The sequence below is a fragment of the Canariomyces notabilis genome (assembly GCF_033297395.1).
Source record: "Canariomyces notabilis strain CBS 508.74 unplaced genomic scaffold N656scaffold_8, whole genome shotgun sequence".
In the NCBI taxonomy this organism is placed as follows: Eukaryota; Fungi; Ascomycota; class Sordariomycetes; order Sordariales; family Chaetomiaceae; genus Canariomyces; species Canariomyces notabilis.
The window spans coordinates 738,583-762,550 of record NW_027041830.1 but is presented as its reverse complement, the minus strand read 5'-3'; the positions used below and the strand labels follow the sequence as shown (position 1 = coordinate 762,550).

At 53.3% G+C, this 23,968-nt stretch overlaps 6 protein-coding genes across 6 annotated transcripts; 3 read left to right on the top strand and 3 right to left on the bottom strand.

The window, feature by feature from the left end:
- Nucleotides 1-603: 603 nt before the first annotated feature.
- On the bottom strand, nt 604-1,139 carry N656DRAFT_630868 (uncharacterized protein). Its single transcript, XM_064810366.1, has one exon. The coding sequence runs from the start codon at nt 1,052-1,054 to the stop codon at nt 764-766; it is 291 nt and encodes a 96-aa protein (XP_064671158.1). The 5' UTR covers nt 1,055-1,139; the 3' UTR covers nt 604-763.
- Nucleotides 1,140-1,587: 448 nt separating this feature from the next.
- Nucleotides 1,588-3,435, bottom strand: N656DRAFT_630661 (uncharacterized protein). Its single transcript, XM_064810364.1, has one exon. It carries the CDS (start codon nt 3,147-3,149, stop codon nt 1,794-1,796), a length of 1,356 nt encoding a protein of 451 aa, XP_064671157.1. The 5' UTR covers nt 3,150-3,435; the 3' UTR covers nt 1,588-1,793.
- A 1,624-nt stretch (nt 3,436-5,059) lies between these two features.
- Nucleotides 5,060-7,490, top strand: N656DRAFT_797453 (uncharacterized protein; the record flags this gene model as incomplete). Its single annotated transcript, XM_064817640.1, has 5 exons — nt 5,060-5,090; nt 5,167-5,387; nt 5,441-5,628; nt 5,684-6,333; nt 6,385-7,490. 5 exons carry the CDS (start codon nt 5,060-5,062, stop codon nt 7,488-7,490), a joined length of 2,196 nt encoding a protein of 731 aa, XP_064671156.1.
- Nucleotides 7,491-13,636: 6,146 nt separating this feature from the next.
- Nucleotides 13,637-14,792, top strand: N656DRAFT_797452 (WD40 repeat-like protein; the record flags this gene model as incomplete). The annotated part of the gene is made up of 4 exons (XM_064817639.1): nt 13,637-13,658; nt 13,720-13,741; nt 13,824-14,319; nt 14,373-14,792. 4 exons carry the CDS (start codon nt 13,637-13,639, stop codon nt 14,790-14,792), a joined length of 960 nt encoding a protein of 319 aa, XP_064671155.1.
- A 781-nt stretch (nt 14,793-15,573) lies between these two features.
- Nucleotides 15,574-18,521, bottom strand: N656DRAFT_751812 (ARM repeat-containing protein; the record flags this gene model as incomplete). Its single annotated transcript, XM_064813021.1, has 7 exons — nt 15,574-16,978; nt 17,031-17,325; nt 17,386-17,759; nt 17,815-17,961; nt 18,027-18,137; nt 18,191-18,328; nt 18,399-18,521. The coding sequence occupies 7 exons, from the start codon at nt 18,519-18,521 to the stop codon at nt 15,683-15,685; spliced, it is 2,484 nt and encodes an 827-aa protein (XP_064671154.1). The 3' UTR covers nt 15,574-15,682.
- A 1,806-nt stretch (nt 18,522-20,327) lies between these two features.
- Nucleotides 20,328-22,160, top strand: N656DRAFT_767904 (uncharacterized protein; the record flags this gene model as incomplete). The annotated part of the gene is made up of 1 exon (XM_064813586.1): nt 20,328-22,160. One exon carries the CDS (start codon nt 20,328-20,330, stop codon nt 22,158-22,160), a length of 1,833 nt encoding a protein of 610 aa, XP_064671153.1.
- Between the last annotated feature and the right edge of the window lie 1,808 nt (nt 22,161-23,968).

Sequence of the window (23,968 nt, the reverse complement as noted above, 5' to 3'; positions counted from 1 at the left end):
AGGCCAATCAGCCGTTTCACAGCTAGGCGTTGCCGGTAAGAGTAATGGCAGCGCAGGTTTGGACGCTGCACCGGCACAATGCGAGCTGATGGTCGATACGGCGGCGGGCGAGCAAGACAATGCTGTGCACGGCAACCAGCAGGTGGGCTGTCTTGTTCGGGGAAAGAAAAAGCAAAAAGAATAAAAAAAGTGAGAGGCGGCGCAAAGTGGTCGGCCAGTGTCGAGGGAGCAACTACCTCCTAACGGCTAAGGTCGCCGGTAGCAGCGGGGGCAGGACAGAGTGGCGGGCTGGCGGGCTTCACCCAATCGCAGCGTCGATGTGTGCTTGGCTTGCTCGGCTGCTGCTGAGGTTGTGCTGCAGCTTGACGGGGGTTGAAAGGCTGTTGGTGATGGCTTGGCCGACGATCGAGAGTTGCATCAAAGGTTGGACAAGTTTGTCCTGAGAACTCCCAAGTTGTTCGATTTCCAGGTTGCGTCAAGCAACGGAGGCGAAGAGCTGTATCCGTACTCCTAACTCCGTCCTACTCTCTCCGTCGGTTTCTTTGACGGCTCCCTTCTCCACCTTCTATCACCTTTTCTCAGGCGGCCAAGTGCAGGAAAAAAAGACCTATGGGAGGGTTTGTTGTGGCCAGGAGCGGGCGGGATTGCTTGATGTGCTGGCGGTGCTTGATGGGGCCGCCAATTACGCGTGGAGCCTGGCGTCTCTTGTGCAGCAACGTGCAGCGACCTAGGGAAACGGCGGAGCAGATGGGAAGGACGAGGCTCAAATGTCGCTAGTTGCTGCTGACGGGATGATGGGGGCTGCCGGCTTGATAATTACGTACCTTGGTACGAGTAGAGCTGAGGTGATTAAAAGTGAGAAGGTAAAATACGGAATGTTTAAGTGTGGTTTCGTTCTAGACACAGATTTTTTTGTTGAACCACCCTCGGCGACTGGCGGGCGGGATCGGTAAAGCAACGCAGACTTGGCCCGTTCCGCGACACCAGATGGCAGGCAAGCCGATGGCGGGAAGGAATCTGATGTGCGGGACTGTGGGAACCGGTTTGTTGACATTGTGTTCAGCGCTTGCCAAGAAACCGACAGGCTAAACCATTCCAGGTGGCCGGCCCTGGCCAGGTAACCGCAGTGTCTAGGTTGCCTTGCTCGGACGGAGGCCCACAACTGGGCGATCTCTTGGGAACTTGAACCACCTCCAGCTCCAGTCAGACTCTCAAGTTCAACGCTAACGTCGCCAGACCGCTATCGAAGACAGCCGACCACTGCCACTGTCACCCAATAGCGTCCAAACGTCACCAACCACCCATCGCTTTGCGAATTTTGCTATGAGAAGCCAGTTCCCAAGACAAAACGCGTTCCTTTTCGCAGCCTCATATTTTTCCATCTGGGCACCGCGCTCACCTTAGGAGTGGGAGTGTCAGAAACGGGGCCCTCGCAGATATGAGACGAGCGACAATGTTTCCCTAGAACAGGTGCACTACATGATTACATCCAGTTCGAGTCCCAGCGGCTAGGCAGCTGTGCCTAGACACCAATCCATCCACCTAGAGAAATACGGAGTATGTACGGATACATAGTAGTCCATTGTCACAGGAAGGCAATCAAATTTGTTGAATCTTCTCGCCTTGAAGAGCGTGAAATGATGCGAGGCGAAACGGCACCACCCGAGAGCTCCTACGTCTACTAATATCAAGGGAGACTGAGTACCTCCCTACCTAGCTAGTAATAAAGCGATATTCAAACGAATCACCCATACGTATCACCCATACATACAGCGCCCTTCCTTCCTTTTAATCTACTTGCGTTTCCCTGGGCTCGAAAGATACTCCACCTCCGCACCGTCCAGGATGCCATGGACGATCGGATTCTCCAGAAAGTGGATCGGGAATCCGCCGCCAAGGAGAATCTTGAGAAGCTCCGCTCTGACGTGGAGAGACCAGGTGTCGATAAGCACTTGCTGGTTGTGTATGCGAATCTTCTCCCGATAGCCAAACTCCTGTAAATCGCCTTCGTTTTCAACCTTCGATCCGCCCACATGCGGATTGGATCCCAAGCGGCCGGCCGTTGAATACCCTGGACCTTTGCCCCGTTCAAGCGAGGTGACTATGCTGGAAAAGTTGGATCGGAGGTGCCGTCGACCCTTTTTTGAGACGGTTTTTGAAGAATCACGCACGATCTCTGCCATTCGCGTCATAATCCGGTGCTGGTTGTACTGCATATGGAAGCTTTCACCAGTTTCTTCTTCATAGTCACGCGCTGCCTCAAAAAGAAGCGCAATGTTTGACCCGGCGCTGGTCTGAACATCGGGGTCTGTGCTGTCCAGTTGATCCATGAAAGCTTCGATGGCCGGCTCGCTTTGCACTGTAAGATCCTCCATGTGACTGGCGACATATGCCCAGGCTTGAAGCGCGGCCGACACTACCGGACCGCTATCCCTTGCGTCGATCGACTGACCATCACTTTCAACAATCTCAAGGAAGAAATCGAGCAGTTCCTCAGCGGCGGTACTCGACCCTCCCCCGGACGTTACGGCGACACAGAGCGCGTAAATTGCTTCCACCTTGATGTCTTCTTCCTCTGCATCCTGACAGACCGCTTTCAGGGTCGGCAGGGCCTCCTCGAAGATGGTGTCTGTCGGGGACGTGAGGATGGTGAGAGTCAGGGCTTTGAGTGCCAGTAAACGCTCCTCGTCGCTGTTACCACTCCTGATACTCCTAAGAAAAATGGGCATGATCTCAGCGACGGACCGGGCGATCTGCCGTTCCGCAAAGTGGTGCCGCAAAAGATGCGTGTATGCTCTGAGGGTCGCTTCACGCCCTTGCACACTGCTCCGCTTGCGGTCCTGAATTTCGGCGACGCGATCCTGTAGCCGCTCCGCCCAAGTGTTGCTTGTGCCCAGCTCGTCTTCACCTGACGCAACCGAGTTTGTGCTCATCGTCATGACGTCGTCGAACTCGGAATCGCTCTCAAACTCATCCTCTGAGGCGTAGCGGCTACCGGGCCGCGAATTGGCACGGGACCCCGCTCGCGAATTTCCCGGTGAACCATTTGGTGAGTGATTGGCAGACGAGACTCCCGATTCTGGCTTCGACCGAGCCTTTCGCGACACCGTCTTGCCCGCCCCGAGGGCTCGCCTCCGAAGTTCTGACATGGTTGCCTGTCGCGTCTCGATACAGCCTCCAGTATGATATGTTTGATGTCCTTGCACGGAGAAACTAGTTGACAGGCAGTACGAAGCTGTGGAAATGGAACCTGCTTCGTCTCGTTTTCAATATACTGCGGATCGGCGATGAAGTAATGGGGTGGCAAAGGCGCGTTATAGTAGAATTCGGAGCAAATAATCTCTTGTACGTGACAGCTTGTCAACAAGAGATCCATGGATTGGGGGAGAGTGAAGTGGAAGGGGGAAGATTTTGAATAAATGAGGTCGAAGAGAGAAGTCTGAGTGTTATAATTGCACGGAGTTGCCGTGGTTTGGAATGGGGTTGGATGGCTCGGATGGAACAAGAACGGTCTGCGGACCCAGATCTTGCGGACAAAGGTGGTGTGGCCAGTGACGCACGAGAGGCGCGCCACAGGGGCAATCTCGACCCGACCGCGGGGTCAAGCAACTGTTGCACCCTGGCAAGGTTCGTGCGGGGCCACTTCAGCACTCCAAGTGGGCTCGCAACGGGTCACAGACCATCCCTGACAAGTTTTAAGTGCTTGCATATTGCACCAATACTAAAACGGTAAGGGGTACTCCAAAAGGCATGTCGGCCCACCCAGTGTCATGGGGAATGACATTAAGGCTTCACGCAGCAAGGGACCTGAATGAAGCTCGAACTCTGGCTCGAAAAGAGCAGTATTAGGGAAAGGGTTTGTGCCTATGACAAATATGAGGTCTTCAAAGGTGCAGTGGCTGTATGGCTGTGTTGCAGGCATTGTGATTGGGGCTCCGGGCATCCCGACGATGGACACCTTTCTTTCGAGGCCCCATGCCACGACTGGGCAATAAATAGTGTACAGTATTGGTCTCGGGCGCCTCGAAAGAGAGGTGTCTGCCGTGGCTTCAATGCTGCCTCGGGCAAGGCCAGATCGCAACGCCAGGTGGCAGCGAGTCCGCAGTTGGACAGTCAACAATTGTAGGCGCTCGATGGCTCGTTCTGAAAGGCCAAAACGAGTGATGGCTGGTCTTGACATGATGTCTTTGAAAAGGACTCACTGGACATACCGTTGTTATTTCTTGTCTGCCATTATCAACAATTCCCTTCTACTAAGGTATGCCCATTGTCGGAGTCCTGTTAATTGCCTACCTACTACCTTTGGTAAGCTCGAGGAAAGGCAGCTAGGCCGTTGATCTGGGGCCTATCAGCCCCGCACCCCGCCGACCTCGACTCATCCCATGACCACTTCCACCATCATACCAGGTTCGAATTGAGCTTACGAAACACAGCATTCCGGACCGGCAATTATCGTATTCGACCTCGATTGCCTGTTTGTCATTTTGATTGCGATTCGACGCTGAGTGATTATTGCTCGCCTCGAGCTGAACCGCTCTGGCAACCTGCGGGTAACGTCAAGGCAAGCCTGCCGGGCTTATCATTCAATCCGTCTCCTTGTCTGCCTGATCCGGTGAAGGGCTCACCAAGCCCCACTTTCCGAGACAAGACGGGCTTCACTTTCAGCACTCAGCTTCCTGTTGGACCAACCACTGCTCCTTCCTCCTTTCTCAAAGACTGCCTACCTACCCTGGCGTACCTCGATTACTCGGTGTGCAACGGGCAGGAAAGAGCCGTGAACTGATACCTAAACGCCAATTCCCACGCTCACCGATTGCAAGAGGGGCTTCTCTTTTGCTGGGTCTGCACCGTAAGTTCCATTGTCGACAGTGGAACTTGCCCTACCACTGCCCGGCCCGAGCTTTGTCTGACGTGGGGAGCTCCTAGGCAAATAGACTCGCCCTTTGGCTTCCTTTGCATCTTACTCTCTTGCGGTGTTCTCCTTTGAGTCATCACCCTCATTTTTCTTGTGCCTGGCACCTATCCTACGGTCCAAGGATATTTGGATCGCAATCTCACAATGGCCACCCAAGTCGACTCTGCAGGCTACGGTTTGTTTCACCTCGAGCCCCAACGCTATTCTTAGCTTTCCCCGCCTCGCACTGGTACTGTACTGACCTCACTTAGCTTCGGTAGCGCTCAGCCTGTCCGCTGACCAGTCCTTGGACTCCAACATCTTGTTCCCCGAGCGCCGTATCACATTAAACCGCGAGAGATGCTCGATTTCCATCGGACGAGCCTCGAAAGTCTCCTCGAAGGGATTCGTTGCATCTCGGGAGAACGCTTGGTTTGACAGTCCAGTTATGTCAAGGCAACACGCTGAGATTGTTGCCAACATGGAAAGCAAGGTGGGTTGCCATGCAGTCGAACGTTTGTGGCCCCCGGCTAACACTCGAACCAGAAGGTGGAAGTGAGAGACCTAGGTTCCCTTCACGGAACTTTCCTGAATGGCGGCGATAACCGCATTCCCGACAAGAAGTTTCTGGAGCTCAAGGACGGCGACCGGCTTACCTTTGGCGTGCCTATCACGAGAGGAGCCGAGCAGTTTGCTCCCACCACCGTTACAGTTGGCCTTTCTTATTCGAACTAGTGAGACCCGTCACACCCTCGCGTAATCAGCCAAAACTGACATTTACGTTCTCAGTGCAAAACCCAGCACCAGCACCTTCCGGGTACCCGACGGCTCTGACGACGAGGACGAGGACGACAGCTCTGATATCAATGGTTATTCGAGCGACGGTAGTCATAAGGGAAAGAATCCTGGCGCTCCCAACAAGCCTTCCTCGGCGCCTACCTCCCCACCAGATGTTATTGATCTAACCAACAAGCAGTATGACCTGCCGGTCATCTGTAATGAAGTACACGACGTCATTGATCTCTCTTCCCCCCCTGGCTCGCCGATACCCGTGGATGATGACGATCCCCCCAGTATCATCCGAGCCCAGTGCCATGTGCTGAGCGATGTCACTGTCGAGCGTCCCATCTCTTCTTCGAAAAGCCCAGAGCGCGTGGCGCCGATCCCCGACGCTACTGCTACCATGTCAAGCCTTCTGCGACTGGCAGACCAGGAAGGAGCCGCGCCATCCAGCGACGGAGATCGCACAGATAGCGAGAGCGGCCAGAGTGACGAACAGGATGATAGCGATAGCGTTATGGACTATTCGGAAAGTGAATCCGAGGATCTTGGAGGGTTAATTGGGGATGAAGACGTTGAGAGCGAGCTCGAGGCCATCGAATCCGAGGAAGAATACACGTCAGATGACGACGGCATGAGCATTGACTATCCCGTCGATGGTGAGCAACTTCTTTTCCAGGCCCTCCTCTCTCGTTGCTAACCGGTTCCAGACCATATCAGTGTCTTCTGGGACGACTTGTCGCAATCCTCCCCAGCTGCCGAGTATCCTGAGGTTTCGGCGTTGTGCGACTCTGTGTCCCACCCGGCTGGAGCCTCAGTGGCTCCCAAAGCAAACGATAAAGCCACCCAGGAGCCTGTTCCCATCGCAGTCGAGAGACTCCTGAACACCCCCAAACCAACTGAACCTCAACCTCGAGATTCGAGTCCTTCTAAGAGTTTTTACTCATTTCCATCTACCCGTTCACCCAAAATTACAGCTGAAGTTCTTGGTGCTAGCACCGGCAAGCCTGAATTCTTCGCAGCTCGTGAAGGAAATAAACTCGCTCTGGACGCGCAGAGGGGCTCAAATACACGGCCTCTTTCCTCTGTGCATGCTCTGTGCAATGACGAGGAGCCCCCCAATTACAAGTTCGGTCCAGCGGGAGAACAAGCTGCCAAGCCAATCAGTCTGCCTCCCATTCTGGATTTGCCAATCGCAGAGTCTGCCGGCGAAGAGCCAGTAAGCGGCATGCCGGCTCCAGTCCAACCTGCGATGATCTCGCCGCCTTCTGTGCTTGGCTTCGGCCGGGCTGAAGACCGCTTGACGATGCAAGAGTCTACAGCTTGCATGCTTCCAACCTCCGCAGATTCGGCCCCTATCCCAGACGGAATCCCAGACCTCGGCTCTCGGCGGACTCATGTGGGAATTCCCGACATTGTCGACAGCTGCCAGCAGGCTCCTGAGGCAGGAAAGCTGAAACGTAAAGCCGAGGATATCTCAGATTCCACAGATGAACAAGAACTGTGGGCGGCTGCGGCTAAGCAGTCCGTTATCACGGCTTCTTCCTCGGATTTGACTTCGAACACCGGTGCTTTACCGAGCAGATGCCTCCGAACATTGCCGCCGGCACAATTGAAGGGCGCTGAACAGCCATATGCGGAGCTGCCACAGGTTGAAGGCAACGATGCCCTTGTGGCCCGCATGCCAGGGAGGCCTGCAAAGAGAGTTCGCCTGCTACGCATTGCAGAGCGTGTCGGATACGCAGCGCTCGGTGGTGTTACCGCGGGCGCCATGATCATGGGCACTCTTATCTACACAGCTCCCACATTCAGCTAAGCACTCTACAGGCATCAGACAAAGTCTCGTTCACTTTTCTCTTTTGATCCCCAGTTGTCGCTCTCATCCCCATTCAGTTTTGGCATCGCCGTCCACCGATAGGGGGTGGAGTGAACCTAAGTTTTAGGGAGGCGTTTCGGATTATTGTTTTCTGTAGTCATTTATATCGCATAGTCGTATTCCCCAGATGGGGATGATATCATGAGACCCGGTCCTAACAGGGTTCGCTCTCTTTTCTTATGAGTGGACGTCAGGGACAAAGACGGGGTTTTACTCACGGGGGTGGGATTAGGACTGGGATTGGGACTGGGACGGATACTGGTTGGGGATGGTGATGAACCGGATGCTCTCACTTCTCTCGATATTTGGACCGCCTGTTTTTTTTTTTTTCCTGGCCTTCCTTTCTTCTCGTTCTTCTGGGCTGCCAAGAGGAGAGAAGATATGGCAGTATGATGGCCTGTTCTGGACCTAGGCAGGATTGTGATTATTTGAGATTCCTTCCCGACTCTTTCCTTACTTGACCCAACACCGTGATCCTTGTCCCGTTCAAATCAAGACCTGGCTAGACGGGGTTCGCAGTAAGATATGATGGCCATGGCTCGGGGCAAAATGATAGGAATAGCTCGGATAGAACAGGCAAATCCAGAGCGATCATGGTGAAGTTTCTCACAGTTGAATGAGTACTTTCTGCCTCGCCCATGCAATCCGTCGTCCATCACGAGCGAGGGACAAAAGTTCAAGTTGCTCCCCCCTTTCCCTACCCCAAGGACTTCTTCCCGGGGAGGAAACAGGGTGGAAGACATCGGATGTTAGTATCAAGACTATCTACGTGTATGTACGTATGTGTGCTTTAACGACCTCGCTGATGATTTCCAGGTTCACCGCAAGATCAGGTAGGGCCGCTGCCGAGGATGATATCGAGGTTCCCCTCGCCGTTGTCATCAATGTCAAAGTGGCCGAGGCCGATCCCGCAAGCTTCGAGTTCTCATCATAGAGGGCTTAGAGACAAGCCGTTAAACGCAGTACCCCCTTAAGCCTTACGTAGTGTCTATCCGGGTCTTAGGTCTCTCGCCTTGGGATTCCGTTACGTTACTTCACAGAAAGCTCCGCCTGTTCTTAGAAGTTGTGTTTGAAGGAAACTTGAAGACGAACCAAAGGCTGGCTGTTGGAGCTAAGTAAGTAGGTAAACAGTAAGATCTCTGTCTGCTTGCTAAGGGCTAGTATTAGTACCGGTGATATGACTGGCATGGGGAAGATGAGGGTTTGGTGCAGGCTGGTGATCACTCAAATCACGGTCTAAAGCCGTGGCTTGGAAGGGTCCTGTTACCTACCATACCTACCTGCCTGCCTATCATTGTAACGTTGGTTACCCCTTTTCCCCGTCGGTCTTGTCATCTCCTGGGCCTCGAAGTCGGGCTTGACAGGAAGTCCCACGGCCACGGCAGATGCCCGGCCACTACTACGTAAGTAGAGACCTTGGCTACCTTACTTACTTAGCTAGGGCCAATCGGTTCTCAGCTGTCTCATGGGCCGAGGTATGTTCATTACTTGCATAGGTACTGTGCATGGGATCGGGTAAGGTACCTTCTATGCATTCTTGAGTAAAACAGGCCTTCCGTTGCGGATGTGGGGAGTTGAACCCCAGTATCTGCTCCCCAGCTTCGATCACCAGAATTACCTGGGCTGCTGGGTCACTAGGTGCTTAGCACGCAGGAGGGTAGCACAAGAGGGGTTTAGGCGTAATGCACAAATCCCCCTTTCCTCTACACGCACTCAGTGCTCTTAACGATGCCGCCATAGTTCAGGCTTGGGATCTCCCAAGGTCTTGCACTAGGTTTATGTTGCTTAGGGTTCCAGGACGCTACCCAACCTTGCGATCTGAGGGACTCGGTAGGTCATGAAGTTGCTTTAGTGATGCTCTCGGTTTGAGTCGGGTCGGTTGAAGGACGATAAGCTTACAAAAGCCACAGAAGCGAGGCGGACAAGACAGAGGCCAGTACGACCACCGAACGGCATGATCCCTGCATCAGGGCTGGACTTTTGTTTGCAGCAGGAGCTCAGACTACATACGTACTACTAGTTTGGTAGCTGCCCGACGTGTTGCACTTCTCATTTCTGTGGTCCTTTGGGAGAACATCCACTTGTCTTACTCCTGCTGTACTGGTAGTGCCGGACCGGCACTGTTCACTCGTGCCAACGCAACCACGAGTCCAAAGTCAGATTACCTGTAAGAGTGCTTGGGTTTTGGGTATGACATGACGCCTGTGGCTGAGTCAGATACTTTTGTCAGATAATTTTCGATGCTGGATCTTGCTCACATGCTATAGCCTTGCGCATCTCCACGCTGAGGCGTTCAGTCCCGAAGAGCCATGGCTGCTGGACAAGGCCTGGGCTATTGAATGGTAATCGAGATGTTACGTCTTGATCATGTAAAGTGGGGGATTTCGGACGAGCCGAAACGTCAAGATGATGCCCAATTTGCAGCCACGTGTTGGGCATGGATGTATATTGCAGAGTCGGGGTTGCTCTCCGGACGTCGTGGTAAGAGAACCGGAAGACGTAACACCGCCTATTGCCGAATCCTCTGAGGGAAGGGAGAAGAGTGGACACGGCGTACCTACGTGAAAGTTCGATGCTAGGCTTGCCGACGCTGTTTGGAAGCAAGCCACATTTGCCTCCACCACTCCGCTGCCGTTTCGACCCTCCTTTTGTTGATCTGGTCTCGAAAGAGATGACCGGTGTGACAGGCCCTCGCTACGTGTGCCTGGAATTTTTTTATTTTTATTTTTATTTTTATTTATTTATTTATTTATTTATTTATTTATTTTTTTTTTTGGTTTGCGCATCTCTCAACTGTGCCCGCCGCGGTGCTCCTTCTTTTGAGTATGTATTATGATAATACTCCAGCAGCGAACATGATTTCTGAGATTCCGGCGTACTGGATCGTCCCTTGCTTTTGTAGATCGCATATGAAGCCTGGGGATAATTAGTACTAAGGGATGTCTCGTTACTCTAAGCTGTCTCAATAGGGAAGGAGCGAGTGCCAAGTGCTGTATCCTATTGGCCGAGTTGAGTCCAACTAATGCGGGTGCTCGCTGCGGCAGGGCTGATAACAGATGACAGCTTGCCTATGCAGAACACAGATCCTTCTCGGGTCCTGTTACCGTCCATTGCGGCGGCTGAGGCGCCTTGACGGAATCGAGACCCGCGAAAGCTGCACGAAGAGCCAAACCAGGACTAAATCTCGTACGATGAACACCAAAGAAAGCCGCCAGTAATCCGCCGTGATTTGGGATTTTGGGTCCTTCTGTCCTCACACGTGTTGCCCACCAGTTCCCCGCTGATGTTGCCCATGGGTGCCCCAAAGCAACCGCAACCCCCACCAGGACAACGCGCGACGGTGCTCCCAGTTCAACGGCACATCGCGCAGTTTGTGACGTCAGCGAGCTTTGTCTTGGGCTGCTGGGGGCCCTGAAAGTGTACTCAGCAAGGTGGAGGAACGGCAGCCCGATGTGGGCAATCCGAAGCCCCTTTCCGCGTTACTGCGCGGTAGCTCCAAGATCCAAGGGCGAAGAAAACTGCTTCCAATCCGACCACGAGCCTGACCTGCGATACTTTATTCATCAGGCAGACATGTGGATGGTGGCCGCTGCGTGATTCGTAGTCCTGCTGAAAGGCGGAATATGTTCGTTGGTTGTAGCCAAGAAAGTGGCGCCCTATGAAGACGATGCCCGGAGTTCTCGCGACGGATGGTTGCAGGAATAGGTATGATCTGAGGCTACTCCTTATCATGCCATTGTACGTTTCCATTTAACGGCCGGCCGAATCTCTGAGACCTGTAAGCGCATAGATAAGGTAGCCCGGTAGAGAGTAGTTGCCTTGTGAGGTGACCAGAAGGAATCAGCTTCTCAACAGGGATGATCCTCAATCTTCACCTTCGCCGGCAGCACCTTGACAACTCTCAAGGTCTCACAAAATGACCGCAGCGAACAGAGATATTGCTCACAGGTCTCCCTGCGGCAGTCAAGGCAGCGTCGCCATTCTTGGCTAGAGACCATGATCAGCAGGCCATGTGCCACCTCTGGCCGACATTGCCCGAGAGGGACTGGAAGAATAATACCCTCTGGCGGTGAGTTTCGCGCACGCTAGGCGTCAACGTGAACCCTTTAGACCTCGAGTCTCCGGCGCCCATAAAAGGCTGCTTTGTTTCCCTTGCGACCCCGTCAATGCCCATCGGCATGCCCGGTGACCATTACTGCTTGGCCGTGCTGCATCCTTGAACACCCGCATCTTCTCTCCACCAGGACACTTGGTCCAGGCCAGATCATTGCCCGCCTATGTCTACCTCACCCAAGGCAGCAGACTCTTGTGGATGCTGTATGATTGGCGGGGCGCTGTATGAGCCCGTCAACTGCGACGTGTGTGGAGCAAGTATGCGAAGGTATGCCTGTCGCTTGCGTTCCTCGACTCCGAGCTAAGCTGATGCTCCTAGGGGTTGCTATAATTGCCGGGGCACGGGGTATACATGGCGACCCTGCTCGCATAGCCTCTACCGGTCCTCGTAACGGACTAACGGCCGGTTAGAGGTACTCCCAACCTGCCTTGCGTTGCCGGTGTCGGCGTGTTAGCTGTATCCGAAGACGTCGAGCATTCAGACGGACCTGTCGAGCATCGAGGAGGGGCGCGCTTAAGATGTAGTTCGATGCCCGGTGACTAGCGATATCTTGGCAATATGCTTGCTTCTGAGCTGTCGAAGGGAATGAGTAAGTTGGAAGCTGGCGGTGTTTCTCTTCGCCTTTCTTGCCCTTCCTGCAGAGGCATTCTGTCATCTGTCACTTCTCACATGGGTTGAAGGCGCGATAAGGGACTGAGTTATTGAATCAATTGCATTGCGCGGCTTGGCTTCTGTGAAAGGATCCAGATGGTTACCGTGAGGAGTCTGATCTCCGCAGATCGCGGTTGGACAAGGTTTCTAGCACGTACCTTTGAATAGCTCCAATATAATGCGTGTAAAGTATCGTTCAGTCAACACAGAAACAACTTGAAGCGAAGGCTGGGCGAAAGTTGGCTGATAGACCATGAGAAATACTAGTCAACAGCTAGATCGATTGGCCTCTCATATGGGCACCAACAACATACAGCAGGTGTTGCGTTTCCTGCCGAGAGCCTGACATTTGAGTAAGTAGGTGGATGGCCTTGCAAACATTCAAGTTCATCCGTCGTCGAAGTGTCTGCTGCCAGAACCTGGAATCACAGTTTCAGGGAAAGCTAAGATGATAGGAAAAGCCAGTTATAACGTCAAAGGGTACTTTGCAGCTCGCCAACGCCACCTGGGCTGATGCCGTTGCCGGTATCCGGAGTGGAAGGTTCCAATCAGAGTTCAGGGTATCGACCTCGAGAAACCATCTGCCCAAGCAAGCAAATAGACCACGGTGGCGCCGGCACAGGTATAGATGACAGTTATAATAAAACAGAGAATCACCACTAAGAGGAGTGTCGACTGCGAATCGGTCGCTTTGCCTAGGAAACGTCCTTGCTCGATTATGATTGTTCTCCAGTAGGCCTATAGTTGGCGGAAACGGAGACAATAAGGGTTTCCAGCTACTGAGAAGATGAGAAATTGTTCAAAAATAGAGGGAATGACAGCTCACAATCTGCTGAGTACAGAATCCACTTCAGAGTCTGAAGTTGATTAGGAGTACTCCGTACCAGCTGAGGAGAAAAAGACCAATCGCAGTTTCATTTCGATGCCACCAATTAAATTTTCGAAGAAAAGGAAGACCAGCTAGAAGTCAAAGTTACTAGAAGGGGTCTAATAACTGACCCCTATTCTAAAGAAGGAAGAGCATCCCAAAGAACCCTCACAGCTGATGGTAGCTCCCCAGATTGTGGTTCGGTGGAAGCTTCGACCCGCCTGACCAGCGCCCCACACACCAAGCAATGTGGGGCTCACCCGGCCCCACCCATATCGTACACGGAAGTAACTTCACAGTTGCTTGGGAATCGTAAAGGCTGCTTCCCACGACGCGACCGAACCTTCCAGGTTTGCATTGGCGAACTGTCGCACAACCCATCATTTCTGACAATTCCCTCATTAACGACAGCGCGACTCTGGTTTTCATAATGGACTCATAGCCGCCGCCAAAATGTCGGTCATTCTCTGCACAGGTAGGATTCTCGAATGGGCACTTTAATTTGGATTGGATTACTGAACGCTGTTTGTTTCCAGCTGGTTACGACCACACGATAAGGTACATACTCGAGCCGTAACTCGCTTGACGAGGCCGCCAGAAACCCAATTTCAATGGGCTCACTATTAATATATTTCTCCAGGTTCTGGGAGGCCCTTTCTGGGATTTGCTCGCGAACTATCCAGCATCCAGACTCACAGGTGAACCGGCTCTGCATTTCCCCCGACAAGCGCTACCTCGCCGCTGCCGGCCATCACACCGTCAAGTTGTTCGATATACGATCAACGAACCCTGCTCCACTTCTGGTCTTCGAGGGTCACACCGGCAACGTCACGGGCGTAGCGTTCCATTGTGAGGGCAAATGGATGGTCACGAGCTCCGAGGACGGCACCGTGAAGATATGGGAAACACGGACTGGCACGATCCAGCGAAGCTATAACCATGGCTCCCCTGTGAACGATGTCGTGATCCATCCGAACCAAGGCGAGATCATTAGCTGCGACCGTGGCGGCAGCATCAGGCTTTGGGACCTGGCCGAGAATACTTGTGCGCACCAGCTCATCCCCGAGGAGGAGGTCTCTGTGTCCAGTGTCACTGTAGCAAGTGACGGCACTCTTCTTTGCGCAGCCAACAATGCGGTATGCCCTCGCTTACCGACGTCATTGTTTTTCTAGCTGCTGACCATCCTCAGGGCAACGTTTTCGTGTGGCAGCTCATCCAGGCCTTTGAGCGCACCCAGCTGGTCCCGCTGACCCATTTTTCAGCCCACAAGGAATACATCACGCGCATCCTTCTCTCGCCAGACGTGAAGAAGCTGGCAACTTGCAGTGCAGACCACACCGCCAAGATCTGGGAGGTAAAATGTGACATGGAGCCTGCTGGACCTGACTCAGAGCCTAGGGCGTTCCCGCTCGAGGCCACTCTCACAGGCCATCAGCGATGGGTATGGGATTGCGCTTTCAGCGCCGACAGTGCCTACCTCGTCACCGCCTGCAGCGACCACTACGCCCGCCTATGGGAGCTACACAGCCAGCAAATCATCCGGCAGTACAATGGCCATCATCGCGGCGCCGTCTGCGTGGCCCTTAACGACTACTCCGAGGCTCGGTAGGATGAGTTCTCGAATCAAGTTCCCCGCAAGCCGTTCTGCTTCTTGCCCCTACCGGCTCCGCCGCCGCAGCAGCGCAAGGCGCCAACCGGTAAGCTCCATAAACGGTCGAGATCGAAACCGGCGCTTGAGGCAAACAAGCCGAAGGCGAATACGGCCCAAGAAGTGAAATATGTGCCTGAGGAGAAAGAGGTGAAGGCAGAGAACGCAAAATCAGCCATCGTTACCCAGCAGACTGGGCAGAGAGCCGGCGGTAGTCCGTGCTCTGAGGATAGCACCGACTACGAACTGGATGAAACGGAAGGCACGGGAAACGAAATCAGGCTTTCCCCCGTTCCACGTTCAGAACCAATCCCCATTCCCAAGCCGAAGCGCAAGAAGCAAGATTGGGTTTGTCTCTAGAAATGAGGATACGGTTATTCCTTCGCGTTTTCGACTGGCTAAGCCGCTAGTCTGATGATACCAGCTGACTGAATGTCCGGCATGGACAAGGATTGGTTGTCTTCTATGTACATCTTAATGACCGGCGAGTTTATGGCCTTTCGTACGCTATAATGAATTCAGGTAGCAACAAATGGACTCATCTTGATCCTTGAATCAATTGTCAGGCTGGAATCGCCTCCGCACTAAGCTTTAGGACACTTAGCTGCTAACTCTCTCTTCCCGTCTTTTCCTCTTCCCAATGCAGGATTTCAAATACGTCAATTACGGGCAAGTCAGAGCATGAGGCCACGCATTGCGAGTAGTATCTACAAACACACGCCTGCCAACTCAAAATGCAACCCCTGAGCCGAAGCACCTTCAACCCCTTATCTGCACAGTACAGTACCCAAATCCCCAGCCATACCCGCTCTATGATATATATCGCCAGAACAAAAAAATAACTAACAACCCTACCACCCTCCCCATCCATCATCGTCATCTGTGTTCTTAGGTTTCATATCAATTGTTTTCTTGACCGCCGCACCCGCCGCCGTCGTCGCTGAGCCCTTAGTTGCTTTGGACGAAGACGCAGACGCCGGCGCCGCCTTTTTCATCGCCGAAGGAGCACTCCCACTCCCACTCGCCCCACTCTTGGCCAGCCCTTTCGGCAGACCACCACCACCACCGCCGCTGCCACCACCAAGGATTTTATTCTTGTTAGTAGCCTTCTTCTTCTCGGCCTGGGCTGCCAGCCAGCCGGCGAAATCCGGCTCGGAACCGTCGTCATTGAACGGCGTGACGACGGTAGCGGCAGAAGCCGGTTTCTTTTGTTGTTGGGACTTGCTGTCTTCGGCAGCACTGCTGCTAAAGAAATCTTCTGGTTGCGGGTCTTGCCCTTCGTCAAGGTCGTCCATGTCGCCCCATGCGTCGGCCGCGTCGTCCCCGTCGTTATCCTCACCATTGCCCGGGACGAAGGAGGCGTCCCTGTTGGCGGACGCTGACGTGGGCCGGCCGGATGACGGCGGAGGGGACTTGAATCCCTGCCGTTGTGGCCCCGGTGAGGATGAAGTGGAAAAGATGGTAGGGCGGGTAGAAGGGGACAACAATGATCCGTTCGCGGTAGCGCCGGTTGTACCCGCGGATGATGCGGTGGCAGAGGACTGTATCTCGCCCGCTGCTGCTGACAACTTGTTCGTGAATGATGATATAGCCCAGCCTGCCCATGAGGCTGCTGTCGATTCGGTAGGCTGAGGAGTACTCATTCTTGGGCCGCCCCCTCCCGCGGCGACGGTTTCCGGCGGTAAAGCGGTATCCGGCATGTTGGCGGCATGTTTGCGAATTTTCTGGAGGTAGATATCGAGTGTCTTGCTTGCCTGATCGCGGATGAGCTTCTCCTTGTCTATGAGGGAGGGGCTGATAGCGGGTAGGATGCGGAAGGCACAGTCCTCTTCGGAGAAGTACTCCACTGTCACTGCGAGAGCCATCAGAGCGGCATTCCGGGCGTGAACGAAGGGGTCCCTGAGCGAGCGGGTGAAGGCGGCTATCAGGACTTTGGCCCTTGAAGAGGACCCAAGGTGCTTCGCAATTTTCCCAAGACAGATGGTCGTGTTAGTGCGAATTCCGGGTTGCTCGTCATTGGCCGTCTTTGCGAGGTATTTGAGCAAGTCTCCGTTGATAGTTCGATCCGAGAGCTTTGTGATTAGGGTGAGGACCGACTTCAACGTTTGTTCCCGTACAACCGGAGCAAGGTCCGTGAACCCGGTAACCTAGATACATCAACATCAAGCTGACGAAAGTGAAATAGGAGACGCAACCTACTATTTGTGGGAATATCTTATCGTTCACCACTTTTTGAGACAGCCGATTGATCATGAGTGGTAGGTTGTCCAGCAAACACACCCTGATCGCTCTGTCAGGGTTGCCAAACAGTCGAATCAAAACAGGAGTGACCTTGGCGTCAAAGTCCTCGTCTGAAAGCTTCGTGGCAATCTTCATAACAAGACCAAATGCTTTGGGGCCTCCACCACCAAACTCGACTGATTTCAACAGCTCTGGCAGAACTTTCATCTTGAAGAAGTCTTCGGGAAAGTCGTCTGTAAGTTGCTCTAGATCACTGAGCGCGGTCAGCACAGAGCAGTCTGGTGACGTAGAGAAAAAAAAATCAAACACGTACTCTAGAAAGGCTTCCCGTTCTTCTGGTGTCTTGACTCCCAGGTTTTCAACTCCGTCGGTTAGTTTAATAAGGGGGGTATCAAAGAAAGAGCCGCTCCGAAGGCCTTGTTGAAGGAAATGGGCAACGCTGAGCCTCGCCTTCGGGTTGGCATTTGTGAGACGCTTGTAGCTGGAGTGCATACTAGGTGGAATATTCTTGGTTTGGCCGGCCTGGTCGCCGCCATTGAATGTGCCATTGAAAACCTCATAGATTAGAGCACCGAAATCATAGGCATCTACAGCCGAGTGGGGGATACGCTTGATGGCATCCCAGCCCGACTTTGCTAGCTCGGGAGGCGTATACCGTCCCGAATCCGGCACAAGGCTGCCGTATGTCTAGTCCCAGTTAGCCCCTGAATGTCCCGAACCGGATAGAAGGTCTGTGGCCTACGTATACAACGGCATCGTCGTCCTTGACGTTGCTGAGGACCTCAAACCCACCAAGTTTCCACTCGCCGCTTTCAGTTGTATAGACTGAGGCAACCTTTAGACTGCCGTGCACTGATGATGCTTCGTCGTTGATGAACTTGATGGTCCTCTACAATTCAGCGTCAGCCGTATTGATCCTCTTCATGACACCGCCTGGTGCTTCGAGAGACAGACCGCAATGTTATAAAGACCCCATTTCACCGTCTCGGGACTCAAACTGCTTCGTTTAACATGCCACCGTAAGGGTACTAGTCGCTCGGTCGCAATGTAGATGTAGGAATCTGACTTTTCAAATGCATCAGGCTCGGAATTCCACAGCGACTGGGCAAGCATCATACTTCAGCGGTATCGAGCACCTTAATGACACCCGGGTGCCGCAGCGTCCGTAGCTTCTTCAGGGCATTCTTGGCGAGCGGCAGGGCAGATCGGTTGGCGGCGATGTCGAACGAAAAGATACTGCAATTCGAGCCGTCTTCCTGAAGCGAAAACAGTCCCCTTAGCTCATTGTCAGGTATGCAGATGTCTTGCTGACGGGCAAGAACTCACGCGACGAGTGCCATTGTAGAGTGTCCAGATTGAGGGGTCCGAATCGACTTTGTCGCCGAATGTATAGGGGAAAGGGGGCCCCTTGGCCATCGCCGAGGCGACGGCCGACTTGAGGAAGTCCATCACGGAGTAGGTTCGACTCGCAGTGTCGTTGTCTCGGTCTGCTGAACCTAATAACAAGAGTTTCTGGGTTGTTGAATAGGCCTCGTCGTCTTCGAATGGCACAAAGTGATGCCTAACGTTATCAACAAGCTGCAACCTGTCAACGTTATCCGTATCGCGAGATCAATCGAGGCTTGGCACGCTAAGCTATGAATGGCAGGCGGAGAGACTTGCTCACAAGCAGTGTGAGGAATTCTGCCAATGTGCACGGACCTCAAGCGCTAGCGTTAAGTTACTAGCAGAAGGCAGGCAAAGGGTGCAGGTGGTGCTTGAGAACCATCAGGACTGTCCAATCTGTCTCTTTCTCCAACGCTCTCACCCTCCATAATCAAGCTAATCGTGTCGCATTCACAACTCAAAGCCAGAGCACTTTGCCAGCAACGAAACATATGACCCAATCCTTGTGAGCAACACTCGCAGGGAATTATATCCCCGAGCCTCAAGCGGGCGGCTCGTTTCAATTCCGTGGACAAGTGAGAGACGGCTGGCTGCTGCTAGGTGCTCACGCCGTAATTTGTAAAGATAGGTAAACAACGGCTAGCTCCAAGATCCTGTCCGTCTCACCGAGGTAAGCATACCTATCGTCTTCTACTTTTCAATATCTCCTTTCCCCGTTTATCATATGTTCCTACTACGCTACGAGAGCAATACCTCTCGGTGTCGATGATGAGCAACTGGTAAAAGGTCAGACAGCCTTGCGCCCTTCTGGTATTGTGGTTCTGAGTGGCGCGGCTGTGACGCTACAGCGCATCCACTGCCCTGTCGACTTCGGCTTCCACATGCTGCCCCAAGGTAGCCGGCAGCACGATGCTTGGCGGTTGGATATATCAAAATACGCTGGCGACCCGTGTCTCCGGCGCTGCCACTTCCCGGAGTTTGGTTTTCATTGATTTTACGAAGCCGAACCCAAAGGCTGTGGCAGACAATCATGGCACAAGGCTCGCACTCGCCGACGGTGCCAAACCTTGCTCGCCTAGTCCCCTAGGTGGTCCGTCCCGTCATGTCGGAACCACGAAACCGTTGTTGCTGCGCTGCTGGATGACGACCGAATAATGGACTGAAAAGACCTGAGACACATTGGCGTGTTTGATTACGAATGCTATTTTGAATTCTTATCCGCCCATCCCGGCTGTAGCAGCTATGCTAACCGTTACAAACCACTCGCAGGGCGGGCTCTTCTAGATGCAAGGCGGAGGAGGCTGCCTTGACTCCCTTGAGTATTCAGGAGAGAGAGACGGGCATCATCATTCGGCATGCTATCGGGCCCTTCCAAGGGTGCTCATGTAGGTTCCTATCCATACCTACACTACCCGTACTTTACATTACATGTGTTATCCATCCCCGCACTGCGTATCCGAGTAGTACTGTCTCTCTTATCCCAACTCCCTCCCTATCCCCCTGTTACATTCAAAGCAATTAGACTCGAACCGCCACACCAGACGCCCAACCCAAAATGGCAGCCCCCACTCTGTCCATTTTGTAGCCTATATTCCCGCGCAACCATGTCCTCGTTATTTTCGTTCTGTTATTTCACCATCACCTCTTATCCCATAGTATAGACAAGATCCAGTTTGAGGCTTTGCTCTGGTTGAGATGCGGATCCACTAACATATTCTGGCAGCGGCAATCCAGGTTTGCAAAGGCTGCTTCGCTGCTCACAGACAGATAAGCCAAGGCTATTACTATGACAACAAGTCGCTGTTGTCACTGCGGGCTACTTCTCCCATACCTGCCGCTTCGGCTGAGGAAGCATCCTTCTCCGTTACCATGGCTCCATCTGGCTCAATTGTCACATCCTTTGCTTCCGTGTCTTCCAGCACCACTACCTCTTCCTTCAAGAGTCAATGTCTCGAACCGGCGCGCCTTATCATTGACTGTCCCTTTCCGGGTTGCTCGGAGAAAATCGACGGTCACCACGAAGCGTTGTGTCAAGCGCACCTGCGGACCCTCACAAAATCCAGCGGCAGCCGAGATGCTGCTTCAACGAATGGCGCACGTGCGCCATCAGGGCCGGCACCTAGCCCTAACCCGTCTCACCAGCCGCGTGATTGTGATTCGACCGGTCTCTCGCAATCCTCACCATTCTCCCAAGGCGTTGCAACGTCAAAGCACAAGAAGCTGCTGTTGCTACGAAATCCCATCGTGATGCGTAAAACTGCCAGTGTCGAGAATGTGAAAGCGCCGCCCTTCATCCCCCAGCAACCCGCACCGAAGCCTAGCACGCCACCATCCCGCGGGGAGTCCACCCTATCACCGCCCTCGCCAGAACCCGTGGCACCCAATTTGTCTGTTCGGTCACCGCCCGCCAGCCCGGGACCTTCGCAAGATGGCGAGTCCCCGAGGAAAAGGCAACGGTTATCTCCTTCCACAGGGCATTCACCAGTATCGCAGATGAATGGGAGGGCGACGTCTAGGCCGTCGACAGCCGGGGCCGAACCAGAGGAGAAGGCGGACGGACCCTCCGTCCCGCAACCTCAGCGCCGAGCATCCGTCAATTCCTCTCAACGGCTAAGCAAATCCCCAGAGAAAGTAGCCAGGCCGACTGTGAAACTGGCTTCCAAGAATGCTGTGAGGAGAATGCCATCACAGCTGTCTACTCTACGCTTCATCGATAGCCCCCAAGACCCCGTCTCGAGTGAGCCCTCCGATCTACTAGGTCCATATGTAAACGGTTCTGCCGAAAGCATCCTAAGGACGAATCGCAGAGAGAAATTATCGACTTTCTCACTTAATGAAGGCGTCAAAGATTATTGGATGGGAAAGATTAACAGCTCAATTCCATCAGGAGTCCAAGCTGAAGTCCTTTCTGGCTCGCCACATCACACGCAGAGGATATCTGATCCCCTGAACGGGCAAACAAAAGGTCCATCCCCCGAAAAGAGGAGAGAATCACAAACCACATACCAGACTATCCAGTTCCCATCTCCAGCACCCCTTCCCACCAAAAGGCGACGGCCACCCCCAACACCAAAGGTAGTGGACGCCTCCATCTTTGACGCCTTGATCTACTCCCAACCCTTGGCCTCAACGCCTCCTCCGGGACTGCAAATTGACAGTACTGGCATCCCTGGACAACCGCCTATACCTACAGCGACGGAAACAACAGAAGCAGCAGCGACAGCATCAAATGATACCACAAAAGCAGAAAAACTGCCCCCCGACGAACCTGTCTTTGCTGGGATCGACCCCCGCATCCACTGGCCTCAGTCCCACTCACCCGCCTGGCTGGCTGCCAAACAAGCCGAGATCGAGGCCCGCGGGGGGAGAAAGGCCAACTTTGGACGAGCGGCACACAGCTTGCGGGCGCAGCTACGGCGGGCGGAAAGAGCGGAAGCGGCTGCCGCGTTCGAGGATACCCTGCCCGAAAAGATGGCCGAGAATCCGGCCTGGGTCAGGGTGCTGAAGCGGTTGAAGGGGGCTAACGGGAATCATGGGAATGGACATGGGGAGGATGATGCGGTGGAGAATGGGGTTGTCAATGGGACTGGTGGTGGTGGTGGTGGTGGGCATGCCAGTGGGAGCGGCGGCGAGGGGGTGAGCGGGGCGACGGCCCCAAATCCAAGAAGGGGGCGTGGAGGGAAGATAGGTGTTCGGTCATGACACCTCTCTGTCTAAGCCCCTTCCTGTGTATCTACGTAACTACCTTATGGGCGCAAGTGGACAATAAACCGGTTGGGACGAAGGTGGGAAACTGTGCTGACTGCAGAGCTGTGTTATGCATTCCTCTGACTTGGAGGACGATCAAGGCCGAGGCGTTCTCCGCCTGGTGGTGATGGCTCGTAAAGGGACTGGAGGGGGGATCTGCCGCTGTGAGGACGGGCTTGACGCTTTTTGCTTTGCATGCAGCATGTTAGACGCATTTGGCTTTTTGTTACAGCCATTTCTGAAGTCAGGTGGTCAGCTTCTGTTGCCGATGTAACATACACTCTTTGCATGGGTTGGCAATTGAAGTTGCGATACTCTCAAAAGCTATACGGTTACCACGTCTTGGCAAATGGCGAACGACCTCAGAATCTCGCTGAGTACCTTAGGTAGCTGCCCAAATTCCACTGCTTCATTGTGGCCTACCGTTACTGCTAGTACTCCGTACTCCTTAGGTGACTTTAAGGAATGTACAATACATATCAGATTAAGAGGGACTCACCTGAAGGCAGCTGTATCTACTTATTCTCAGCTATGTTGGATTGTAGGTAGGTAATGGCCAATGTTATGCACGGTCTAAATGTCCTGGCCGCAGCAATACTGCAATACTGTATCTCGAAGCTCAAGAGCTCTGTTGAATCCACCAGAGAGGGAAGGACGGCCGCCACCTGGCTTCTGATTTCATTCGATACGGGTACTGTCCACGCGGGGCTGCGGTGTTGCGACTCAGGAGATGACCCGGCCTTCTCGCACGCTTCCCTGCATGCCAATCAACTCTACCAGTCTACCTTGCTTTTCGTAACTCTTAAGAGATGCGGGGGAATCTGGACGATATTCATGACCTCCAGTGTGTGTGTATACACGACGAAGATGACTGAAAGGCGCTCTGATTTTTGTCACTGTGTCATTTCAGCCGAAGCAAGTTCAAGCAACTTTTAATCTCCTACAGTATAAACCATTAGACCCTATAGATGTGGTCGTGGAAGGTTGATAATTGATACTTGACCGGTATATCTCGAGTACAAGTTGTATTCCATACTGACTTCATGTTGGAATTTGACATCGAAGAATGGAGCATGAGATTGAAAGGACCAGATCTCGAAAAAAGAACAAAAAGCTCACAGGGCAGCCACCTAACCACTTGGTTAGGCAGGTGTCCCTGCTACGAAAAACCGGACTGCAGGCCAGAACGGTTTTTGCTTCGGGCCCAGCGCCAGGTTCGAACTTGAGGCCTGCTCAAGGAACACAAGGCTGCTGAGGGGACATCGACCCTGCATAGCCACTTGGCTAATCCGGGGAGTCGACCACGCTGAGTTCCGTGTTGGAACTTGGATATCAAGGGCTTGCTGCCTGCTGGAGATGGGATGAAATGGGGGAGAGGGAAAGAGCGGCTATGGCTGGGTGGCTTGGTGCCCACTGCCGAGCAGTCCAAGGGTTGAGAGGAGGCACGAGGTACAAGCTTGGATGAGGTTTAGTCTTATATATATATATAAGGTACATATGAAGCTGATTCGGTCCATCGTTGTCAGCTAGATAGGTACTGATGATGTTATTATCCTGCCTGGTGAAAGCGGTGATGAGAGAAGACTGGCTGATACAGACGCTCTATTCCAAGACATCTATACTAACCACAAGCAGATAATGATAGGCCTTAGGCTTGTGTGACCGCAATAAGTTGGCTCTCACTCATGCGAGACTTCTCTTCAGGCTTCCCACGCAACTTTGGGAGTTGCAAGAAGGGGTTTCAGTTCACAAGCCCCAAGGTG